General features: G+C 37.0%; 1 protein-coding gene across 1 annotated transcript in view; it reads right to left on the reverse strand.

Annotated features, from left to right (window-relative positions):
* Gucy1b1 (guanylate cyclase 1 soluble subunit beta 1) overlaps nt 1-23574 on the reverse strand; it is a 43265-nt gene that overhangs the window by 17617 nt on the left and 2074 nt on the right. The window contains exons 3-4 of the mRNA XM_051198916.1: nt 11942-12042; nt 9277-9395 (exon numbers count right to left, since the gene is read on the reverse strand). Of these exons, the coding sequence (XP_051054873.1) occupies nt 9277-9395; nt 11942-12042 (220 nt within the window). The remainder of the gene's footprint in view (nt 1-9276; nt 9396-11941; nt 12043-23574) is intronic.

The raw sequence follows: 23574 nt of genomic DNA on the forward strand, positions 1-23574 counted from the left end.
ATGTTGTGTTCCTTAAATGGAAGGAAACCATGTTAAAGCTGTGGTTTAATAATATTTCACTTTTTAAACAAAATGCTAGTATTCCCTAGTCAATATGCTCATGTCACTTGCTTACTATCAATTTCTATCCGGGCTCATGATGCTCTTTGTACCTTCCTACATACAGTCAATCCAATTACTTGGCAGTGACAAAGGTACCATTTCTGCCAATGGCTATCTTGATGTTAAGGCAGGTCTGACACTGGATTGATCACCCAGGATGGATGAATTATTAAAGATAGCACCCTTCTTGTCTTTGGTGAAACTGAAGGTTGTGCACAGGTATGGACAGTATAAAGTTTGAATATTGGTAATACATTATTGCTCAGATGTTTTCTTAAAGGCAAGCTGGTTACTACAAATGTGGAGGGACAGTGTTTGTGATGCAAGCCTTTTTTTGTGGTAACCAACTCTCCAGTGATTTGTTGTTGTATTGAATTTGCTATTAATTAAATGGACAAGTAGAGTGTTTCATTGGAGCATGAAAGATTCACCACTTAATGTAATATTGATTCTCTTTAGATAGAAACCGGCATAAAATACACTCTTGGGATTTCTTCAGTTACAGCCTTCCTTACTCAGTTTTACTCCATCAAAATTCAAGTGATTGCCACAGACTGTCTCATCTAAGAAATTGGATTATGTTCAAATTAAAATTATTTTCACTATGCTTATGTTGCTAAGAAATATGCAGTAATCATATTTGTACCACAATTTTTAGAGTAACCTCAGGAAACCACAAATGAAGACCCTTAGCATGGCCAAGAGAAAAGCTTAACCACATTTGATAGCACTATCTAAACAGACTTGACAATTCAAGAACACAGCTATTTTGATACATCTGGGCAATAAAACATTCTTAACAAAACTGGAATTGTTTTATTTCTAAGTATACCCTTGGAGGTAAGTACAGGACAAGAACTGCTGAATGGCTAGCTTCAAGAAGTATGCACGTTCATGTAATAGTCATGGGAAAATGTAAACACACATGCTTCCAGGTGAAAACCTCCAGTAAAACAAGAAGCAACCTCAAGTATGCTTGAACCTCTCATTCTCCTTAGCATCATTTACAAAGGTGGCATTTTTGTTCTGATGTCTAACATTCAGTCAGAGGTTTTAATTCAAGTTCTAAATGTGCCGGTATCATTTTGTGCCCCCTCCCCTCATACACACAAAGAAAATGCATGTACTTTTTCTATGCAGGGAGTCTGCAACTGACAGTCCAGTTAACACATCTCCTGGTGTTTGTGCTTTATAGAAGAAGGAAAGAGAGTCCTGTTATCCTGGGGCAGTGTTGCAGCTCCAGATGGAGTGTGCTCAAGAGATGTAGGAAACAATTTTTTCTCTTAGAAATACTTTTAAGTTCTTTTAAGATATATATATATATATATATATATATATATATATATATATATATGTTTTGATATATATATATGATTTTGGACTATTTCAAACCAATGTACATTTTCTTTTTGAAATATACCAGGCATGTCAAAAGTATGCAGAAATCCATGACCTTTCTTTGTTCCCAGTACAGCTAATCAAGAATTTATAAATTGGTCACAGAAATGTAGAGATAAAGACTCTGCCTGTAGCATTTTAAGGAAAACTGATTTTTCATTATTTTGTTTGTTTTTGAGTTTTCAGTCTCTACAATCTTTAAGCCTGAAGTTGTGTTGATGATTCACTGAAGTTCAATGTTGGGGAAAAAAAAATCTTAATGATGTTCTTAAAAGGCTTCTTCACCTTTCAGTCATCACGTTCTTCTTTTTCGTACTGTGAGAGGTAGGATCAGCACCAACCATAGTTAATATGATTGCAGGCTCTGAGAAACCCTTGAAAACAAGCCATTTTGGAAGAAATGGAGAAGAAAAATTTAAGCCAGCAATAAATGGAGAGGCTACCCCTAAGCTGATGGGAAACATGGAAGTGACAGGAAACACAGAACTTCATTTCCATTTGAAACCTCTTCAAAAAAGAAAAACATGGAATGGGCTATAGAGAAGCCTCAGTTAGAAGGAGCACTTGCTTTATTTGAGCAGGACCCAGGTTCACTTCCTAGTTCCTACACAGCAGCTCACACCTGCCGGTAACTCCCCTTGAAGGGGCACCAATGTCCTCTGGCCTTCTTAGACACTAAGTATCAATATGGTGCACAGAAGTTCACGCAGAAACTCACCCTCACACATAAAGATTGAAAGAAATAAATCACATAAAAGGAAAAAGAAAAAAATGGAAAGTTCTATTTGGAAAGAAAATTTATAAGAGCCATTAAAATTATTTCAACAGAAACCACTGAAAATTGTATTGTATTTACCACATCATCTTCTCAAAAGAAATACCTTAGCTAAAGATAAAAAAAATTACACTTATGTGAATATTTCACATATCCCTGTGCTTTCAAGCTTATGCTAAAAATAGAATCCTACCAGCTAATACCACATTTAACAACCAATCTATGTTTAGTAAAAAATATACAACCAGTTATTCAAAGAAGAATCTCCCAATTTTAACATTTTTATCTTCCTTCACTTTTGTGTTGTTTTTCTGTTTTAAATAAATGTAACTCATATTTTAATTGCACGTTGTCAACATTAGCGTTTATATCTCCCTTTTGAAATGCAAAAGTTAAAATCAAGTGACTAGTGCATTTTTCTCCAAAATATAAATAATTTAGGGAAGTATTAGGGTTTTACAGCTGTTTAGGAAAATCCTAGTATTTCCCAAAATAGCCCCTTGCACAAACATTTGAGAAGTTGAAATTGGATCTGCTGTAAGAGCCAGGTTGCTGCTGGTGGGCTGTGTTTTTTATGAGCCCAAATCAGAGGCAAGCGGAGCTGAGGAGAGTGAGTGACTGTTAAGTGCCACAAACCCAGCTGGGAGAGCCATGTCTCCAGCCAAGAAGGAAAGAATATTTAAATTTTTTAACTAGGTCCTTCTGGGATATTGAAATAAGCTCAGAAATACAAATCTTAATAGGCTTCTAAAACAGCATTCTCCCTGTGTATTTTTCAAGTCAACCTGGCAGCTTTTAATTCTAATTTTTGTCAATAAAATTGTTAGGGCTGTAAAGAAGAGACAAAATAATTATGCACCATCATTAGAAATGAATAGATAGTCCTGCATTGGCTTAATTTGGGTCACATTGCCAAAGGCCCCACATCAGCTACCACTTACTTGAAGTTCTTGATTCATTGTCCAAGTACACACATGCACATACAAAACAAACAAAAAAACAAAAAACTACAAGGAAAACTAGAGAGCCCTATTACAATTTTCCTTGTGGTATAACATTTGTTGATTGAAATATTAATTTGTTGTTATCTTTGATGACTCTCTGCTATCTGTCTAAGTGTGGAAACTCCTGGATTGGAGTCATCAGCACATTGACAGGATGATTTTTCTCCAATAAACCCTAGAAACATCCAGTGATAAGGGCAAGTCCCTGCAAGGAAATTAATTCCCTGCAAAGGGCTCCAGCAGGCTTTTGTTCTGACCATCTCTACACAGTCTGTGTGGCTCGAACATCTCATGTTAGTTGTCTGCGTCCATAGAGGTAACATCTTATACTGATTTTTTTTTTTTCTATGACACCTAAGGGACAACATAAAGACATCTCATGTTGTGGCTTAGTATGTTTCAAATTGTCACTACTGCCATGATCTGTTGATCAAATGATTACGAAAGTCATTCTTATTCAAAGGAAGCAGAATTGCATCTCCGGATGGAAGCCAGGCAAAGGAGAGACAGGAGAAACTGTTGCAGTGATCTCTGGAAAATGTTTTCTGTCATAATGCAGAGTGGCCTGCAGTGGGAATACTACTGGCTGGACATTCCTTACAAGCGATGTTCTCAGAGAGCTAGCACAGCATGTATATGCAGCAATGCTTAACTTACTACACAGAGTTCCGATAGAGGTTTACATACTCCTAGTGTAAGAATATAAACGTAGAAAATAGCAAAAGGGCTTGCTAACATATAGCTTTGTCCTTCTAACATCATTTCCAGTTAAATGCATATGAAATCTAACAATCACAACAAAAATGCTTTTGATTCTTCTTATTGTTTATGTTTTTAACTACAAAATGGGAAGGCAAGTGCCTCCAACTATTTAAACCAAATATTTAAAGGAAATGGCAGAATTTTCTAAAACTAATTTGCAGACGTTATCTTTACTGTGTGGCCCAGAACATACCATTTCTATAAAGGAACAGAGGTATTATCCCGATGAACAATTTTTTTTTTAAATTACTAATACTCCAGAATTAGACTGATGAGACAGCTCAGTGCATAAAAGCACTTGCCACCAAGCCTGATGCCAACAGTTTGGTTCCACAGAAGGGGGAAGGTGAGAACCAACTCCTTAAAACTGACTCATGACAGCTACACATGTGCCTTTGTACACACATGTGGATGAACTCACACACTAAATAAAAAATGTGAAACACTATTCAAAAAAGCTACTCAAAATTATCTAATTCCTGAAGTACTTAACTTTGCCTAATACATACAGTTTTAATATCCAGAAATATTTAAAAACAATTTCAAGCTATATATGGTGTGTTCATGAGTCTCTGTGTGTGCATGTGTATGAGTGTGTGTGTGTGTGTGTGTGCTAGAAAACAATTGTTGCTAATATGTCCAAAAGGAGACAGGGGGCAAAAGATCCCCAAGTTACTTTTGATGTGATGAAAGTGACAGATGTGCCCAGTCAAAGCCTGGTCTAATAGCCTCCTGAGCTATGACTTCAGTAGAATATTATTGTCCTCTGAAGTATATAAGTGGCAATATCAATGTTGCCACCTAAAAATACGTAAATATATTTAATGGGCAGATACAACAATGTATTTAAATGTGCAGGTATAGTATTGTGGCCTGAAAATTAAATAACATATATTAATTTACCTTGTCTACCTAGAAATAAAATTTGCCCAATGTGTCTTCATTTATATGTCAATTTAGACTTAACTCTATTAACTGAAATTCTCAGGAAAGAGAAAACATGGATAAATTGATAATTATATAAGGCTCACTGACCAATTAGATCTTTTGTCATTGTAGAATTGGAATGCTCCAGATCTGAGACCAAATTACCTTGAGTCATCATAGTCCTTTTAATAGACTTTTAAAGAATTATGACCTAACCTTCAGGTAAAACCTCTGAAAGGCTTTCTTAACCTACCATTCCAAGAGATAAGCATGTCATCAGTATAATTTCCCGTATTATGCTCTAATCCATGCCTTGATGCATAATTTTCTTTTATTTTGTGATTATAAAAGTTTGTATAGCCTGCACCATGATGGAACATATAATCATATCTGGCAAACTGAATCTGTGTTCCAGGTCATGGTTACTCATATTTACCCCAGAATAAACTCTCCTAACTCCTTTAACATGGAAGCAATACTTTTCTTGAAGTATTTCTCTGAAAATTGCACAGGCTCACTTCAAATGGATGGTCCTTGATGAAATCTTACTGACTGAGTTCCCACTGGATCTGCTTATTCTGTTTTTTCCTCCTTGCAGAGAATATTCTTTTGTCCTTAAACCGTTGATTCATCCCCCCCCAGATTTTGACTGCAGAAGGCATTCACTGAGCTACTCTGCAGGGTCTCTGGCCTCCTGTGGTTTACATTCCAGTGGGAGAAACAGGAAATGGTGGTGCAGTCAGTGCCAGGACTGAGGCTGGGGACAGCATGCTTTGAAAGCGTGAGAAAAGCCAACGACCCCATTGCAAGTAGGGCAGAGTTTGGAGAGGAGTGGAGTCTTCCTGGAAGCAGCAAAGTGACTGGAGGATGGACTGACTTCATTGTGTTAATAGGAGCCAAAATCATGTTCTAGGCAGAGAGAAGAGCATACACAGAATCTCAGAGGACAGAGAGAACTTGGTCAATAAAAGAGTTTATAGAGTTCAAGGTTGACTGTATGTACTAGGAGAGACAGACAAGAGATGGAGAGGACAGAGGGAGAAGTGATTTCCATTGTCTTAAACCTGATAAGCTAGACTCTTCCAGGAAACAAGAGACTCACTCAAAGATTCAAAGAACAAAAGGATATGATGAGGGTGTTTGCATTTTAGAGAAATCATCAGAGTTAAAGAGAAGACACTGGAGAAGTCAGGAAGACTATCCAATCTCTACAAGAAGACCCTTCCTGGGAAGTTTGAGAAAAATGTTAAAAAGGCTGAGTTCTCCAAATTTAGTACCAAGAATAGGCTGAAATATTTGGTTATTGATTAAAATTGGGGAGTGAAAGGGAAAGAAAAGCCTTTGAATTCTTTTCTTGATGAAGCCCAGTTCATCTCATTTTCCTGAGTGGTACAGGCACATGCTGTAAAGTGTTTTATTTATATGTGCTGGAAGAAAATTTTTATATGTAAGCTAGGATCTTGAAACAATGTGTGGAAAACAGCTGTTTTATTTTACAATGACAGATATAAGAAAAGATCCACTGAACACTATTTGTTAGCCTAACAATAACAAAACCACCTACTCTCAAGTAAAGTACAGTCTTAGCATAGTAAATTTGTCATGATAATAGACATTTTCAAAACTAGAGAGACAAAAACTTATTTGTTCAAAAGTGGGAAATAAAGAGAATTTTACAGTATCCAAAATATGTTTCTCTTTCCACAGTCTTAATCAATGGGGACACAAAATAAATCCACATTTAATTTAAAGATGTTAATACATTTTATATTAAATTATAAATGAGAAATTTTCTATTCTTTTGCATCATCATTAAAACTGGATGACTTCTTAGCTCATTTCATTATGGAAGCTCATGCCTGGTGCTGTGGTCTAGTGAAAGGTCATGGCTGGGGACCCCATGGGGTAACAGGTAAAGCTACCACATCTGTTTAGCTAAATGAGGATACTGACAGCCTAAATCGCTAGCTTCCTACAGATAGACCAGATCTGTCTTCAGCTTCAGTCAGAGTATTCTTTTGTCATGAAGAGTAGCCAGTGAGGAAACCAGTGGCTTTGAAAGTGTAGTGTTTGAGTCATTCTGTTCAGTTCTTCCTGTGACAACCATACCACTGCTTTCACAGATCAAGGAACACCACGAAAGAAGGGGGAGAAGGGAATATAAAGGCCACATGAAACATGTCTTCTAAGCATGTCATGTCCAACACAACTCATGAATTCAGAGAAGCTGTGGTTGCCTTTTCTAGACTGAACGTGTCAGAATAGATTCTGGAGGGAACCATGGAACCATGCCTCTCACAGGAGACTTATTGGCTGTCGGTAGTTGCGACTGCTAAGGGAGAGGTCAAAACTGTCTGTTGTGATGGAGACGCTAGCTCATATCCTACCCACAGGGGCAGTCTTGGTTAAACTCAGTGAGTCATAAAACAAAACACAACAGAAAGATACGACAGTGTGATAAAGACCTGCTACAAGGAGTGGGGTATTGATAGAGATGGAGGGAGTACAAAAGGGTGGGGTGGTGAATGCGAACAGAGTTTACTACATAGTGTACAAAATTTTCAATAATTAATCTTTTATAGAGTGTTGATAGATCATCCCAGCTAGGGCATCTACAGTTGTACAAGGCAGTTTGAGAGCACAGAGAAACAGAGCCACAGTGAGGCATGGACCTTTATCTACTCTGCCATGATACATTTAGCAGATGGATGTGGTTGTTCAGAGTTTCACTAAAATGAAACACTTCTGGGAGGTAAAACTTCACTGAACAGATGGCTCAGCAGTTTTGTGTATCTAATACTATATCATAAGACCAGAGTTTAGATCTGAGCATCCACATGGGTACTTTACAAATTCCTGTAACTCCAGCTCCAAGGAATCATATGCCCTCTTCTGGTCTCTGTGGCTATCTGCACACACACACACACACACACACACACACACACACACACACACACACATACACACACACACACACACACTACTTTTTTTTTTTAAATTTCTCTGGTAAGATGATAGTGGACAACAAAAATAATTTTGAAATTGATTTTGTATTCAAAAAATATAAAATCCCTTCAACACTTTGAAGTATCAAACTCCAATCCATTTGAAATAATCAATTTAAAAGCCATCAGGCTGACTTTAATTTTAGCAGCTTTTTCATTTGGAAGGGACAACTTTCTTTGGACAGCAGGACTTTAGTAAGTCCACAGCTGGATGCTGTAAACCAGCGTTCATCTTGATTTAATGCTGCTTTAAGTTTATAAGAAAAATGTCCCTGTGTAAACAGCAGACATTTTGATTAAACACAAAAGTTCTTATTTTGGCTGTTAAATCAATAATGCAGCTGGCCTTGGAGTAGTTTACATTCTCTCAAAACTGGGCTTCAGTTCAGCTGGTACTGCACTGACATCATTTTCCAGCAAGGTCTAGCCACTCTCAGCAGTCAGGTTAGAAACATTCTTTGCAAACAAGCCCCATGATGCAGAGCACTCACACATTCATCCAGAGGGTCTCACAAATGCCGGAGCTCAAAATAGCACAGGCGGTCCAGAAATAGTGTCTCAGCAGATGGGGAATTTACTAGTGCAGACTTCTACAGTAATTGTTCAGCAGTGCTGTAAGATAAAGGTCTTGGATGATGGTATTTATTTTGTTTTGTTACCTGAAACAGGCTTTGAATTTTTTTTTATTTGTGTGTGTGTGTGTGAGAGAGAGAGAGAGAGAGAGAGAGAGAGTGAGAGAGAGAGCGAGAGAGAGAGAGAGAGAGAGAGAGAGAGAGAGAAGGACCAACTAATTTGTTACTCTAAGGCAAAGAATTAGTTTTCCTAAGTGTGATACCTGACACAACACTCCCCTTACCCCCTATCATCCCTCCTTCTTTCTCCTAGCAAGAATGCCAGGCAACACTTCTGAATACTGTTACTCTGTTCAAGGAAATATTAAATATAAGATTATATTACAAAGAATGAAACTATATTATATATAGAAAGTAAAAGATCACACCATTATTATCTGTAATAAAAGATAATTGACAGATCATAATAGACCATATGGACTTTAAGAGAATACAAATTGATGGCTTGCATATTTAGAGTTAACAAGTAGCATCCATGAAACTACTATGTGATGGAAAATGTTGGAATATATGCAGGATCATCAAATAACTCAATTTTATGTGAGAGTGCTCACTAGGATTCCTCTTCAGGAGCAAGATACCATTGTTCACTTGACTAAATAGAAGTATTGGAGAGCTCACATTTAAGAACTGACAGAGAGCCTTCTCTCTCAGAACTTCAAACCTCTCACCTGTAAAAACTCCCTGACATTAGATCCCAGGACACGTAAGATGGTATCATAGCCAGACTCTTGACAAAAGACGAAAAACATCTTCCCAAACATCTGCAGGATTTCACCAGCATTGAGGTCTGTTTTGTAGAGTAAAGAGGAAAGAACAGGCAGAAAACTGTCAATGAGAAGAATAAACACAAGTCTATATGAAAATGATTTAATATATCTACAATTTTTATACAGTATGAATGTAGATCCAGTGTGAACATAGACTAAGGATCTCAGAGCAGAATGCCACAATGAAACTGGAGAAGACTCTATGTGCTAACATGTTGATGTTGTAATTCACACTATTAGCATTGTAACCATTTTCTCAATTTACATAGTAATACTCTTAAGTTTAGTAGTTTATAATTATATATTTAATGTATTGTTTCTTTTGAGAAACAGATTGTTCAAGGCAAAGACACAGGACAAGAAGAATGGCTTAGTGGGTAAAGGTGCTTTCTTTGAAGATTTGTGACCACAGTTTGATGTCCAAGTCCTACATGGTAAAAGGAAAGGACTGTCAGAAATTCTTCTCTGACCTTCACACATGTGCTGTGGGACATAAACATCTGTATACCACACACACACACACACACACACTCCAAATAAATAAAAATAATTTTTTTGAAAAACAAATTTTCTTTAGATAAACATAAGCATTTAACTAATTATTGCCATAGTATATATCCTAATATCCAGCTTTTTTCTTGATAGTCATTAATATTTCTTAAATTTTAAGTGTTTTCTTTTTCTGTATGGATTGTGCTGACATCTTATTCGACGTGTGTGTAATGATTTACTCAACCACTCTTATTGAAAATACAGATCTTTTGTGTTTGATTATATAAATAGTTCTAAGAAAACCACTTAGACATAAATCTTAGTAAGAAGAAGATCTCATATGTCTTCAGTGAAAATAAGGTAGGGCCTTTCACTGAACTTGGAGCACATGATTTGCCTTGATGACTCATTGGCAAGCAAGCTCCAGTGATCCACCTGTCTCCAGTCTACCAGCGCTGGAGTTACAGACATGCACCACTGTATCTGGCTGCTATATTAGAGTTAGGTTACAAATGCTGGTTATTATATTTGTGAAATGGGCACTTTGACACAGTCTTCATCCATCCAGCCTCCTCATACTGTTAAGGAATTTTCACTGAAAATGCAGGGTGTGGAGCCCAGTCCAAACTGATATATCTACAACACAATTACTCTAAGGCTCGGGGATCATTTCAGAGGAGGTACCAGGAAAACTGTAAAATCCACAGGAATAGGGGAGTTTGCTGTGAGACTGAGTCTCTTAAATATGTAAGAAACTATACATATGCCATCATGGCTGCTGAAACAGGGGCTGAACAAGTATGACACTAATAGTCACATTAATGTGAATGGGTGTAGGAAGCTTCAACCATATAAGAAGAACTACAGGCAACTAATGAATGCCGAGAACAGAAGAAACAGTCTGCTTCAACTAGCTATTTATAACAAATGGTCAGCCCTGAAAGCATACACCTAAAAGTAATATTATGTGGTCTAAGCAGGTGGTATTCATGTATGTAGGAACATACACAAACAACTATGTATGTGTGTGTGCATGTGTGTGTGTGTGTGTGAGAGAGAGAGAGACATATCAAATAAAAAAGAGGTTATTGATTTGAAAGAGTCGGGGTATGCATGGGTTCAGAGGGAGAAAAGGACAGGGAAATGATATAATTGCATTGTAATCTCAACAACTTTTAAAAATATATTTTGAAAAAATAAGAATGATTGACAAAAACAATCTGAATCAGATTTCTGGCCTCAAAATGCACACATATGTACACATATGATTCTGTACATGCACATACACACAAATGTGTATTCTTTACAGAAAAATGAATTTAAAAATATGTTAACAGAATTTGAACATATTTTCAGTGACAGATATAAAATCAGTTCCCAAGGTTGTCTTAATTTACCACTAAATTGAAAATGTCTTATTTTCTCTTTAGCTCTACTCTTGACTAGAACAGATATTTCAGTTTTACAAATTTGAAATTTACACCATATTTTCTCTCATAATTGTTGTGGTTTATTTCTTTTTATTAACAATATAGAAGTTTTGTTTCTAAGTTATAAATCCTGTCCAATAGAGCAAAGAGTTTCATGGTCTCCTGCATACATTGCAGTCCAGATGCACATGAGGCCCCTGGAAGATTAATACTCAGAAGCATAAAACCTGTTTGAATTACATTTTTTTCAGCCATGGGTCTTATTTATGAATTTTGTTTGTCAATGAATTTCCTCTGTATTTTGCCAGTGCTTTGTCAAGTTTATTATTGTAACACACATTTGAGAATAACAATTTCTGTTCTTTATGTTTGAATGCTCTCTCCATGGTTGGTGCTGTAACCAAAGGTTTTATGGCTGAAATACTAGAAGTTGTGTTTTCTTCAAACAAGGCCTTGCATGATAAGGGGAGATTTCCACTTTCTCCTTTCTACTCACTGAATAGCTTATACATAGCCACAACCTAGCCTCATAAAATTGATTCACCACAGTTGTTCAGGGAACAGTTTGTATGGTCCTAGACCACATATTCCTTTGTGGAACTATGGGTGGTTAATCGAGAGAAGAAAGGATACTTTGAACCTACTGAGGACTTTGCTTGCTGCAGCCACCAGGTCGTATGTTTTGGAATCATCATATATTATTCTGACAAGAAACTGGCCTTCTTCATCCAGCTGTGCCTCTTTTCTGAAAGAAAATTAAAGTGTGACAAAGAACAAAGTTAGAATAAGAGATCTGTCAAAATCATGAGTGTGTGAATAATAGATCTATTTCTGGGACAGGATTTGTGGAGGCAAAATTGCTTAAATTGACAGTGTGTACCTAAAAACCTGGTGATTTAGGAGAGATTGCCACATGCTACACATACAAAACACATACAAAACAAAAGAATACATTCAATTATATACTAGTATTCTCATACATAATGCAATGCCCAGCACTAAATATAATCAAGAATAATGTTTGGGTTGAGAGAAATTCAGTAAATATTTATTGATTCCTTACAGGTGTTGGGCAGTGTACCAGGAACTTGGCACACAGACTGGAACCCACTTATCTTGGGACAAATACATTCTAGGAGGACAGACATGTTTAGGTGAAAATGCAGTGAGTGGATCAAGAAAGGAAGCAGGGTGCGAGAACAATGACTTCAATCTAGGTCACTGTTCAGGTAAATAAAACACAGCCTGCTGAGACTGGACCAAAGAAGGGCAAAGCATCAGGGATGACAAGGAGGTTTCTGGCCAGAGCAACTGTCATCAGTAGCTAGTTTTAAACACATTAGGTCTGAGATGCTGAGTGAACTGGTCAAATCTTCTAATATATCTTTCAAATATTATTAAACACAGTAGCTCAAATTATACACAGTTAGTGCAAGGAAATCTCAGTTATCATTTTTTAACAGTCATCAGGATTCTATAAATACATTTATTTTGATAGGATTTGGATTGCTTCTCGCACATAAGTGTCCAAGCAGAGGAGGAAGTCATCCTTCAAACACTGCTGGGTGGAGAAAGGGTTGACTAGTTAGTTCCCAGTCGGTTGTCTCCATGTGAAATTCACAGTTTTTGGAGAGCCATCTCTGACTCAATCCACTTCAGTTGAACCCCTCTACCCAGATAGCTGCAATGACAACTTCAAGGCCACCCATGGACACTCTTGACCCAGAAGCTGTCCAGTCGCTGCCGCCGCTCTGTTTATTCAAGGGAAATCTATCCATTTGTGTCATGTCTTATGCACGACTTAGCAAGGAAATAGTCCTAAAGACATTTTATGTTCATCAGAGCATATAATTTATGATTTTGCTTCAATTATACATAGCTGGGGTTCTGTTGGCCTAATATTCACAAGGCCCTCAATCCCATTTTCAGCACCAAGAAAACACAATTTCAGAGTTCAGAATTTATTAGTTGAGTGAAGTTAGACATATCACATATACATCATGAACATTGAAACTTTAGCTTTTCTAAAATGTGAAGGAGAATGTAACTCACTTCCTATGACTATATTAACACAAAATCTTGTGAGTTTATGTTCTATACCACTAAAGCTGTACATATTTATTAAGATAGAGATTCATATATTTGCATTCTCAATTATTGATATATATGTCAAATGTGGCCTTATTCTAAGTCCCAAACATGCATAACTATCAAATGAAAGAAACATAGTTCTCCAGAGTCCTTACGCCCTCTTAATAGCATGCATTGGGACAATATGGGAACATTTGAACAGATATGTACCCTTTGATAATGCGGTGCTTCAGGTTAGGTGTTCTCATTGCTGAGTGTAAGAATTCATAATGTACAGGAAAGGGAAAAAAACTAAAACTGAAATAAAAAGCTTCCCTCAGCCTGAAATAACTACTGTGAATACTATATTATGTTTTTTGCACTTGAATATATAATGCTTTCTTACTGCTGCAAATCTCACTATCTTATTTGATGGCTATGTTTTCATCTCAACAAATACTCTTGGATGTCATGACTGCATAAATTCTTATTGTTTAAATACACTGAAGTCTTGGCAGTGAGATAGAGCCTTTTTAATGTCTTCATCAAGTATAAATAATAATATTATGATGAATATTCTTGTAGCTAATTGTATTTCAGTATAGAAACAAAATAGATTCCTAGGGATAGAATTTCTGGTTTAAAGAACATGACTATGTTAATTTTGTTATTTTCCCATTAACTTTTTTATTGTGAACCAACAGTAATGTCCACATGGGAACTTAGAAAAATCTGACGTCAAATATGCATAGATGGTAATCAAGTCTACAATGAAATGCATGCTAATTCACCATAGTCACCATGCCCTATTCTTCCAAATGAATTAAATTAAGTCATATACTTTTTATAACAAGCTTAGGTTATAACACCCACCAGCCATAGTGAGGGAGAAGAGTTCACACTCCCTATGCATAAAACTGAGAAGCAGCTTTCCTCAGAGAAATCCACTAGCAAGGGCCAACCACCAACCATCCCTACACCCCTTCTAATTATTCAAACAAGTTCCTATATCTTCTCAGCATTCGTTCCTAAAATGATCCTAGAACAGGCTCCCTTGAGGGGACTAAAGTCAAAGTTAGCAGCGGTGCAGAGCAGGTGCAGAGCAAAGAGTGTTCTCTTGTGGAAATGTCATGCGGAATTCCACTGAATTATTCAGACACTTAAGCCTCTTTATTGGCATTATCTCAGAAGCCTTGAGGAATACCCAGTTTCTTGATTTCTTTTTTATTCCCTGATCCCAGAAGTTGTTTTCCACATATATTCAATGCCTCTTATGCTGTAAGCTCTTTTTCAAACATTTTAGTGTGTCAATAAAGAAAACTATCAAAAATAACAACTACTGTCACTGACCCACATTGTAGATGGCTAAAAGAGGTAATGTGAAAAATGTCAGATTCTATACTGTCATAGCACAATAAGTGTTTCAAGACAAGAAGACAAGGTAGACATAATGATAGTGGGGAAGAAGGGGAAAGCGGTGAGGCCCCACTGTTCATGGAGTGATGCTGGGGTCTTCAGAGATGATGTGCTATGTGAAACTTAAACAGGAGCAATTGCTTGTTTCACTCAATCACCCACCCTTCTAGAACCAGTTCACTCCTCTCTTCAGCTCATTCATCATCTCCCTCCAATTTCAGGGAGAAAGCTAACTAGAGAATCACAGACAAACCCCTTCCAGTTATGGTTGGTTAACAGATTAACCTGAGCAGGATCAGACATGAGCAATAAGGAAGGGGATGGACAGGCAGTACAGCCTGCAGAAGCTACTAGAAATGCCCTGTTAGTGTTCATCACTACTCCTAATTTCCTGTCAAATTCATATGGGATCAAGATTCTTGTTATCTAATGTCTTAGCCTTCATGTGGCTCAATGAAAAGGATTAATACCCTCACTTCCCAGTGTTCTTCATCACAGACCCCCAACACCATCAGTCAGTTTTCTTCTTGACAGACACCTAACAACATCAGTCAGTGTTCTTCATCAAAGATCTAACACCATCAGTTAGTAATCTTCATCACAGATTCCCCCACATCATCAGTCAGTGCTCCTCATCATAGACCCGCAAAACCATCAGTTAGTGATCTTAAAAAGGTGAATGGCTCTCCTGCTTCCATTTCTGCTAAGCATTCTCTCTGTCCTTAGTCTGGGAGGCTTTTTTCATTTAATTTAATTTTCCCTCTACTTGCTACTAGGCAACTAGCAAATGTAAGAAAATTTAGGAAACAAATATAGTAGATAGATTATATAAGCAACATACACAATTCAAATTATAGTACTTTTTAATTCTCCATCTCTTGCTTTGTTGCCCCATAATGTTTATACATTTTCCTTAAAACCAATACTGAATACACGTGCCTATATCTACTATATATAATATTTCTAACATTTGTTTTTATATGTAGCAATTCCTTAGAGCTTGAATTACCCAAATCCAGGTATAATCACCAACTTTTCTAGACACACTCCCTGTTTCAAAATCAACTTGAGCATCAACTTTGCTTTAACTTCTGCATCGCACAAAGTAGCCCTGGCAGGAAGGTCTACAGTTTTTGTTTAAAGGTAAAGGGAACCATGGTTTCTCTGGGACTTATAATTTGAAATTTCTCTAAAATTAAATATATTGGACATACTTTTATTCACTTATTTGTTTTGTTACTCTCTCTTGGATTTCTCCAAATTATGAGTCAATGACTTTCTTCACAGCATGTGCAAAATAAAAGATTCCAGAACGCCTGTATGCAGCTGTGCTGTGTCTGAAGGAATCCACTCTGGGGTTTCAGTCCATGTCTTCTGTAGAGTATGGGATAAGCATTCTCCTGCAGCCACTGGAGAGCACAGTCAGCCTTTGCCTCACACACTCCACATGCAGTGCATCTGACTGGTAAGGTACACCTGCTGAAGAGGAAATATGAGGAGGCCACCAGGAAGGAATGGGGAATGTGCAGGGGAAGAGGTGAGAGAAGACAGAAGACAAAGAGGAGGAGGAAATGTGCAGGGAGAAACAGGAGGAGCAACAGCTCAGAAGTCCCTAATCAGCATAAAATAAAACAGTCTGCACTCTGCTGATTTGCTGGTAAAATGCATGAATTATAACAGCCAAAAGCAAGCTCTGCTTCTTATATGACTTAAAATAGTTATTAAATTCTCTGACAATTATTATATAGAGTCCTATTCTAGTAACACATTATAGATAAGTGACGTTTTCCCTACAGCAATTCATTTCCTCATTTTCACTGATTTATAGTTTTTGGGATGTAAAGCCATCTTCTTATCTACTAATTACTTAAAAAAATAGGTAGCTTTATCAGAGTAATGTTTTGTGGATTGACTGAAATAATCACCATCTAAATACATATATGCACATTTTTAAACAAGGGAGTGAATTAATCATATCTACTTTCTCATAAATTTATATGCTCTATAAAAAAATCAACCTGTTCAATATAACTGTATAAGTCCATAGTTTGTGTTTATTATTATGACGATTTTGTATGACTTAAAGGAAAAAATAATCAGATAAGCAATGTGTTCAAAATGGCCATATCATTTCTCATACCTCTGTTTAGGAGCTATCCCTTGATTTCATGTATGAACACAGAAAGACTGACTTTGCTTGCTACCCTGATTTCTAGCTACAGTGCACTTACCAAGCAAGTATACTCCAAGGAAGGTCAGTACCAATAAATAAAGAAGCTTCCCATGGAAGTATGAAAAGGGAAGTTCTGAAATGGGATAGTCTGAAGTCTGTAGAAATGACATTGTATAACAAAGGTCAGCTCCCAACCTGAAGAATTTCACATTTATCAGACAGTCATTTTCACCCAACATCCCTGGAAGCTACTGATCCTGAATCACTACTGGTACACACAGATTTGGTATTGATAATAAATCCCACAAATGCCCAGGAGAGAGGGAGGGAAGTGTATTAAAAACACTGAGCTGTAGCTAGTCATTATGAAAATTAAAATGTTCCATTAGAAGCCACAGATAATAACTGCAGGCAAAATTAAAACTGCATGTGGATTTTTTTTTTTTGGTGTTTGGGGAAAATCGTTGCTATATTTTTATTATCTAAGTGCAATGATTTTAATAAGTCTCTGAACTCCCAAAGTGAGACTCCATTGTGAAGAATTTGCCCAAAGGAGAGGCAGCCCCTTTAAATCTAGAGTTAGCTTCCATTTTGGTCCTTTGTTGAAAGTTGGTTCCTGTAAGTTAATGTGTCATTCATCTATGCTCTGATGAGCGACAACTGCTCTTAGTTTTAAGCAAAACAATGCTTTCACTCTTGGGATATTTTTCTTTTCATTGTGCCTGTCCTGGCACAGGAGACTTGTCACAGCAATGGCTGAAGCTCTGAAAACCACACACAAATATCTTAAATGTGATCTTCCACAGCCTCATCAATCAGATGGATCTACTTGACCATCCACACTGTCTAGGGAGCACACGGCATCACAGCTCCCCTCAAAGCAAGCTATCTGCTCAAACTCAGGAGGATATAACTTTCCCCAACAAATGTGAAGGCTGCTGATAAATAAAAATAACTTCAAAACATAATAATCAAAGTCATCTCTACATATGCTGAAACATTCCAGGAAAGCAGAAACAAATGAATAAGGCTATAACACACATAAATAGATGGCTAGAGTCTTTGCTAAATCAGTTCCCCCTGGAAAGGAGAATACAGGTTCTCACTGGGAGAGAGCCCGTAGTGGGATGACTAGCAATCTGTGTGCCAGTGCTTAACTCTAAATAACTATGCATTTGAGGGAGGTTCTTTAGTGTCTCTGGGTCCCTTACTTATAAAGTTACAGTAAAGAATGAATGGAGTGGATGTGACAATTTAGTGCTGTCTGGAGTCGAAAACATTAGGATATAGTAGCACAATTATGCAACTGTCCAATATAAATGAGATATTGCATTCAAAAGCGAATGGCAAGTTGCACATCCCTTCCTCAAACCTAAGTTCATCATGACATACATTTTTTACAATTTATGGCATTGGCTTTGCCCAGCATCTCACAAATTAAGGACCTATATATTCCCCATATATATGTATATGTATGGGGAATATATATTTATGTATTATATATTTATATATTTGATGGATATATGTTATACAAATGCTCTTTATTTTATTCAATTAAGAGTGTACAAAACAATTCACCTGCATATGTATGTATCATATTTATGGAGAAAGAGAGGAAATTGATACAAATGTAGGAAGGAAAGGAATGGAGACAGTGCATCCCTAGGTTTTTCCCTGAGAACAGAAAAAAGGCTAGATTCTAGTGAGGCAGGTCAAATATTAGATGAATGATACAAAGTATACTTACCAACTCACCCATGTACTAAGAAGGGAGCACAATGCTGAACATATAAAACTGTTCCTTCAGTAGCATTTGCTGTGCTATAAGAAAACTGAGAGGCAGACATTTATAGAACAAAGGGGCAGAATGAAAGGAGCCCTGTCTATAAACCCCAGCATGATTAAATAACTGAGATAATTAGTCCACAGGGTGGGATGCTGAGAGCAAATGGAATGATGCACATTGACTTCTGCCTTGACTAGAGGGCACATCCTTAGATCTTTCCATCTTTGACATAATTTATAAAGGGGAAAATGTCTTGCATTTTTCTACATACAAATGATATTGAGACCATTTTCCTACTATTTATTCTTTAATGCATAAAGAGACAAAGCAGTGAATGCAAAAGCTGCAAAGCTTCAAGTCTGCACTGTCGTCCAGGAACTGGCCTGGAGAGATTCCTCTTTATAGTGCTCATTTCCTTAAGTGTGCTTTCCTAGAGACATCTGCACAGCATCAACCCCTAACTATCACCTCCTAACATGTTGTAAGGAAACATTTGCCAGGTCCCTGATTCTGGAGGGAAAAAAAAAGAGAGAGAAAGAGAGGGAATACAAAGGACACCGCTCTTGCAAACAGCAGCCATGTTTAGTTAATGTTTGCCATTGCACCGTCTTGACTTAGAAAGCATGGGGTTCCTGGTTTCTCCTCTAATCCTCATTGTAATATGCAGAAACATGTACACCAAGATAATATGATTCTAGTATATATCTAGTGAACACAGAAAAGGAAGAAGGAATTGTAAGGAAATTAAGACTCCCCATAACTGGCCTGGGGGCTTCTGCAGATCATGAAAACCAAACAATCAAAAATCTATGGCTTCCCTTATCATACATATGCCATGTTATTCCTAAAGTGGTCTGGGGTCTAGAAGACCCCATTCAGGCAGCTCACCAGGAGCTGTGTGAGGGGCTTCACAGTTAGGCATTTAGTTTCAAGCAAACATATATAGTGTGTCTTCCTCTGGCTTTCGGGCTACCTGGAAGAATTTCCTACAGAAAAGATCTTATTAATAATGCAGAACTAGTTTACTTATTTTTTTAGTTTTTAAAGGAACTTGTTTAATTTTTTTCAGAGGTTGTTTTTTAATAAGACAATAAATATGTTGTATTCAGATTAGGTAACTACTTTGGGTAAATTTATCTAGAAGCATAAAATCTGGTATCAAAGGAGTGGCTCTGAAGTAACTTGTGACTTTTCAGCTTCCTACACATAATGTTCCACAGCCATTTAATTTCTTCAAACTACAACTTCATAGTGAAAAAAAGAAAAGACAACAATGACAAACAGGTTAAGCTATAAAGACATTTTCTTCTTCAAATAGATGCTGAAGCACTCAGCTGAAAATACAAAGAGGAAACAGCCCTAGAAAGTTTAAGTAGCTTTAGAATATAAAGTGCCATTCATATTTAAAAACACATGGCCTTTTTCCTACTTGAACTCAAGTATAGAACGGTGTAGAAATTTAACTCATCCCAAAATGAATGTGAAAAATCCATAAAACATGGCAAATTATGATGATGCCCTAGTTTGCTTGCTTTAATTTGCTTTGATAAAAATCAGTATTAAGAGCATATGCAAACTTTAGAAACAGCAAAATGTATTAGGGACATGGGAATGGCTTAGAGAATTGCAATGGAGATAGCACAGTAAAATAATCATCTTCCTACAGTCTGCAGAACACAGAGGATGAGCGTAAGGCAGACACAGAACCTGTCAAAAGAGTTATTTGAGTGGCAGGAGAGGGAAGATGATAAGGACCAAGAGGAAAGAAGAAAGGGCAAGAGATAATCCAAAACAAATTAGAGCAGCCAGTACATGATAGAATGAGCCAGTGCATGATAGAATGAAGGGGGAAAAAATGAGGAATGATTTGAGGACTTAAACAAAAGTAAGTGAAGACATTTTGGTTGGAATTGAATGCAGACACAATGAGCTATTGTTCTTGGTATTTTGTTTGGGTATAAAGTGCTAGGCAAGCTCCTTAGTATTCAGCCAAACCCTTGACCCAGGCTACTGTTATTCAAAAGGAGCTTCACATCTTTCAGGTGTACTGCCCCAGAAAGAAGCTGAAAAACCCAGTTCACAGGGTGAAATGGAAAATAATACATGCCATTACTTTGGCAGCTACTTAAGAATGATATTAAGCATGTTTACAGACAATATTGAATGTATGCAGAAACCAAACAGTTATTAATTTTCCCCTATATAACTAAGACTTGGAAAGTTTAAGCAGGTTAAGAAGCCATGTATCTACTGTATTTTTTTTTAAATTGCTTGTTTGGGCCCTAATATTAATTCACAATTAGCAAATTCAACTACTATATGCGTATCAAACTTGAAGCTCAGTACATGCTATCCAACAGTCAAAGCCATATCCTTATTTGAGTGACAGACAGGAAAGGGTTTCTTTCTTTTTTATGATTAAGACTAAAAATATCCTGATATCTCTAGACTTTTTCAAGGCAAGAATGACATCATTTGCTTTTCTATCCTCAGAGCCTGAAATGTTAAACTATGTTCATTAAAGATAAGCTTAAAAATAAACAAAAAAGAAGAAGAGCCAATGAATGAAGACATATGCAGCAACTTGAGCAAAGCCATACAAAAACACATGGAAAGTGACTGACAGCACATTGACAACAGCATCTGTTATCTAAAGCGATATTACATGATTATAGAACTTATAGTTTTCATACCAATATTTGAATTTATTTGCTTATCTCTAATTTCTCAGAAAATCGGTATAAGGTAATCAATACTCTGGCCTGTTCATCTGTGGGCAAATATGTAGAATTTTCTTAAAGGTGTCTTGTGAGTGTGTGTGGGTGTGTGCGTGTGTGGTTGTGTTTTGTAGTATGTTGGATCCTACCCCTGAGTTACGTCTGTCATTTGTCTTCAATAGACTTTTAATCATCTTAGAATTTCCAACCATTTGAAGCCATCTTTAGAATCTGTATATTTGCCAGGGTAGGCAGAGACTTTCAGATCTCACTGGCATGATGCAATTATCAGGTTAACCAGGGTTGATGCCAGTATAACAGAGGCAGACCTATTACACATTTAGAAGATATTTTAATACATGAACGATGGATATTTTCTATCATCACTTAGGAACCATGGCTTCTTTAAGAGGATCATCTGAAAATTCAAAACAATTTACAAAACAAGATCTGAAGCATACTTGGGAGCAGGGTGTGTCTCTCACTATTTTATGTTACTATGTAGATTGGAAGTGGGTGAGGACATTGAATTCAGAACATTGGATGTTCCCTGGTCCACAAGGTAACAATGAAGTTTATATGGCTATATTTGAACAATTATACAGATACATCCACAACCATTTACATGACTACATTTGAGCAGTTATACAGGTATATCCACAATGACCTGTAGCTGGTCTTGGGCACAGATACTAAACTTTTTCTGTCTGTCCCTTTAAGAGATTCCTGGGCTTTGGTTTTGGGCAATTTTTCTTTTTCCTGAAGAGAGAAGGCAAAGTGCTTGTGAAATGGTGATGCTGTTGATAAAATGTGGACACTGAGTTTCCAAGGAGGTATTTTTCTGCTCATAGCCATCCAGAATTTTCTGTCTGGAATGTGTTACAGTTTTATTTGTCATTAAGTTTTGGTTTCCTTTCTAATAAAGAATGGATGTCCACTTCCTACTATACTAAAATAATATTACATGACACATTTTGAATATTCATTTAGACAATTTTTAACAGACCAATGAAGGTAGAAAAAGTTGGATTCTTATAGGGGCAAAAAGATAAAAAGTTCTCATACACAATGAGTTTTCCATAGAGTTAAAACTGAAAACATCTTGGACAATGGCTTCAGTGAGTGCACAGGAGTGGGAAGGGAGGAGAGGGGAGGGGAGGAGGCAACTTCATGGCAATAGCCTTCTCTCACCCTCAGTAAACATCTGCTGATTAGGCAAATGCTCTTCCAGGAAGCATTCAGCAACCTCTGGGGAAACCAAACAGGGTAGCAAGGAACAGTTTTTGTTTCTTAGGTACAGGAAGCCAAGCCAGACTCCACAGCACATACACAAAACTGCTCCCATGATACTCTTGAGGGATGCCTTCCAAAAAAGAGAAAACAAGCAATTGTGGGGCCAACACTGGTTCTATTCCTCTATTACAAGGGCACCATCCTTAGAGTAATTCCAGAGGAAAACCATCCATATAACCTGGCTCATATTTACCAGAAGTGTTTTTAGATGATTGGAATTATTATTACTTGACCAATTAAAGAATATTGTTCAAGCATACTTCAAGGTGAGTACACATGTCTGTCGTCCAGGCATGTGAGAGGCAGAGTCAGAAAGACTGTTGTTACAATAAGGTCAGCCTCAACTACATAGTAATTTCCACTCATTCAAAATTATATTCCAAGAACCAGTCTCCTGTGTGTGTGTGTGTGTGTGTGTGTGTGTGTGTGTGTGTGTGTGTGTACAAATTACTTGAACTATTTTCAGCCACCACTTGGAAGTTAAGTTTTCATCAATAGAATTTATGTATGTTTAGATCATAATCACCGTGCACAAATATCTTGATAACTTAATTTTTTGATCTCTACATTTACTAATTACCCACATTGATGTGTATTCTAAGTTTTATTAAACTTCCATAGTGGTTATTAAATTTGCACAGTGATTATTGTTGTACCCTTGGAATTGTAAACACATCCATTGTTAAAGTTTATCTACCATGAACTTTGCGGACTCCACTTCTAAAGATGAAGGCTAATACATGGGGGTGAGCTGTTGCCTTCATTCATTCACAAAGAAAGTGGTTTGTATGCATCTACACTATAAGGATTTTTTCTTGGTGT

The sequence above is a fragment of the Phodopus roborovskii genome, unplaced genomic scaffold, assembly GCF_943737965.1.
Source record: "Phodopus roborovskii unplaced genomic scaffold, PHOROB, whole genome shotgun sequence".
Classification (NCBI taxonomy): domain Eukaryota; kingdom Metazoa; phylum Chordata; class Mammalia; order Rodentia; family Cricetidae; genus Phodopus; species Phodopus roborovskii.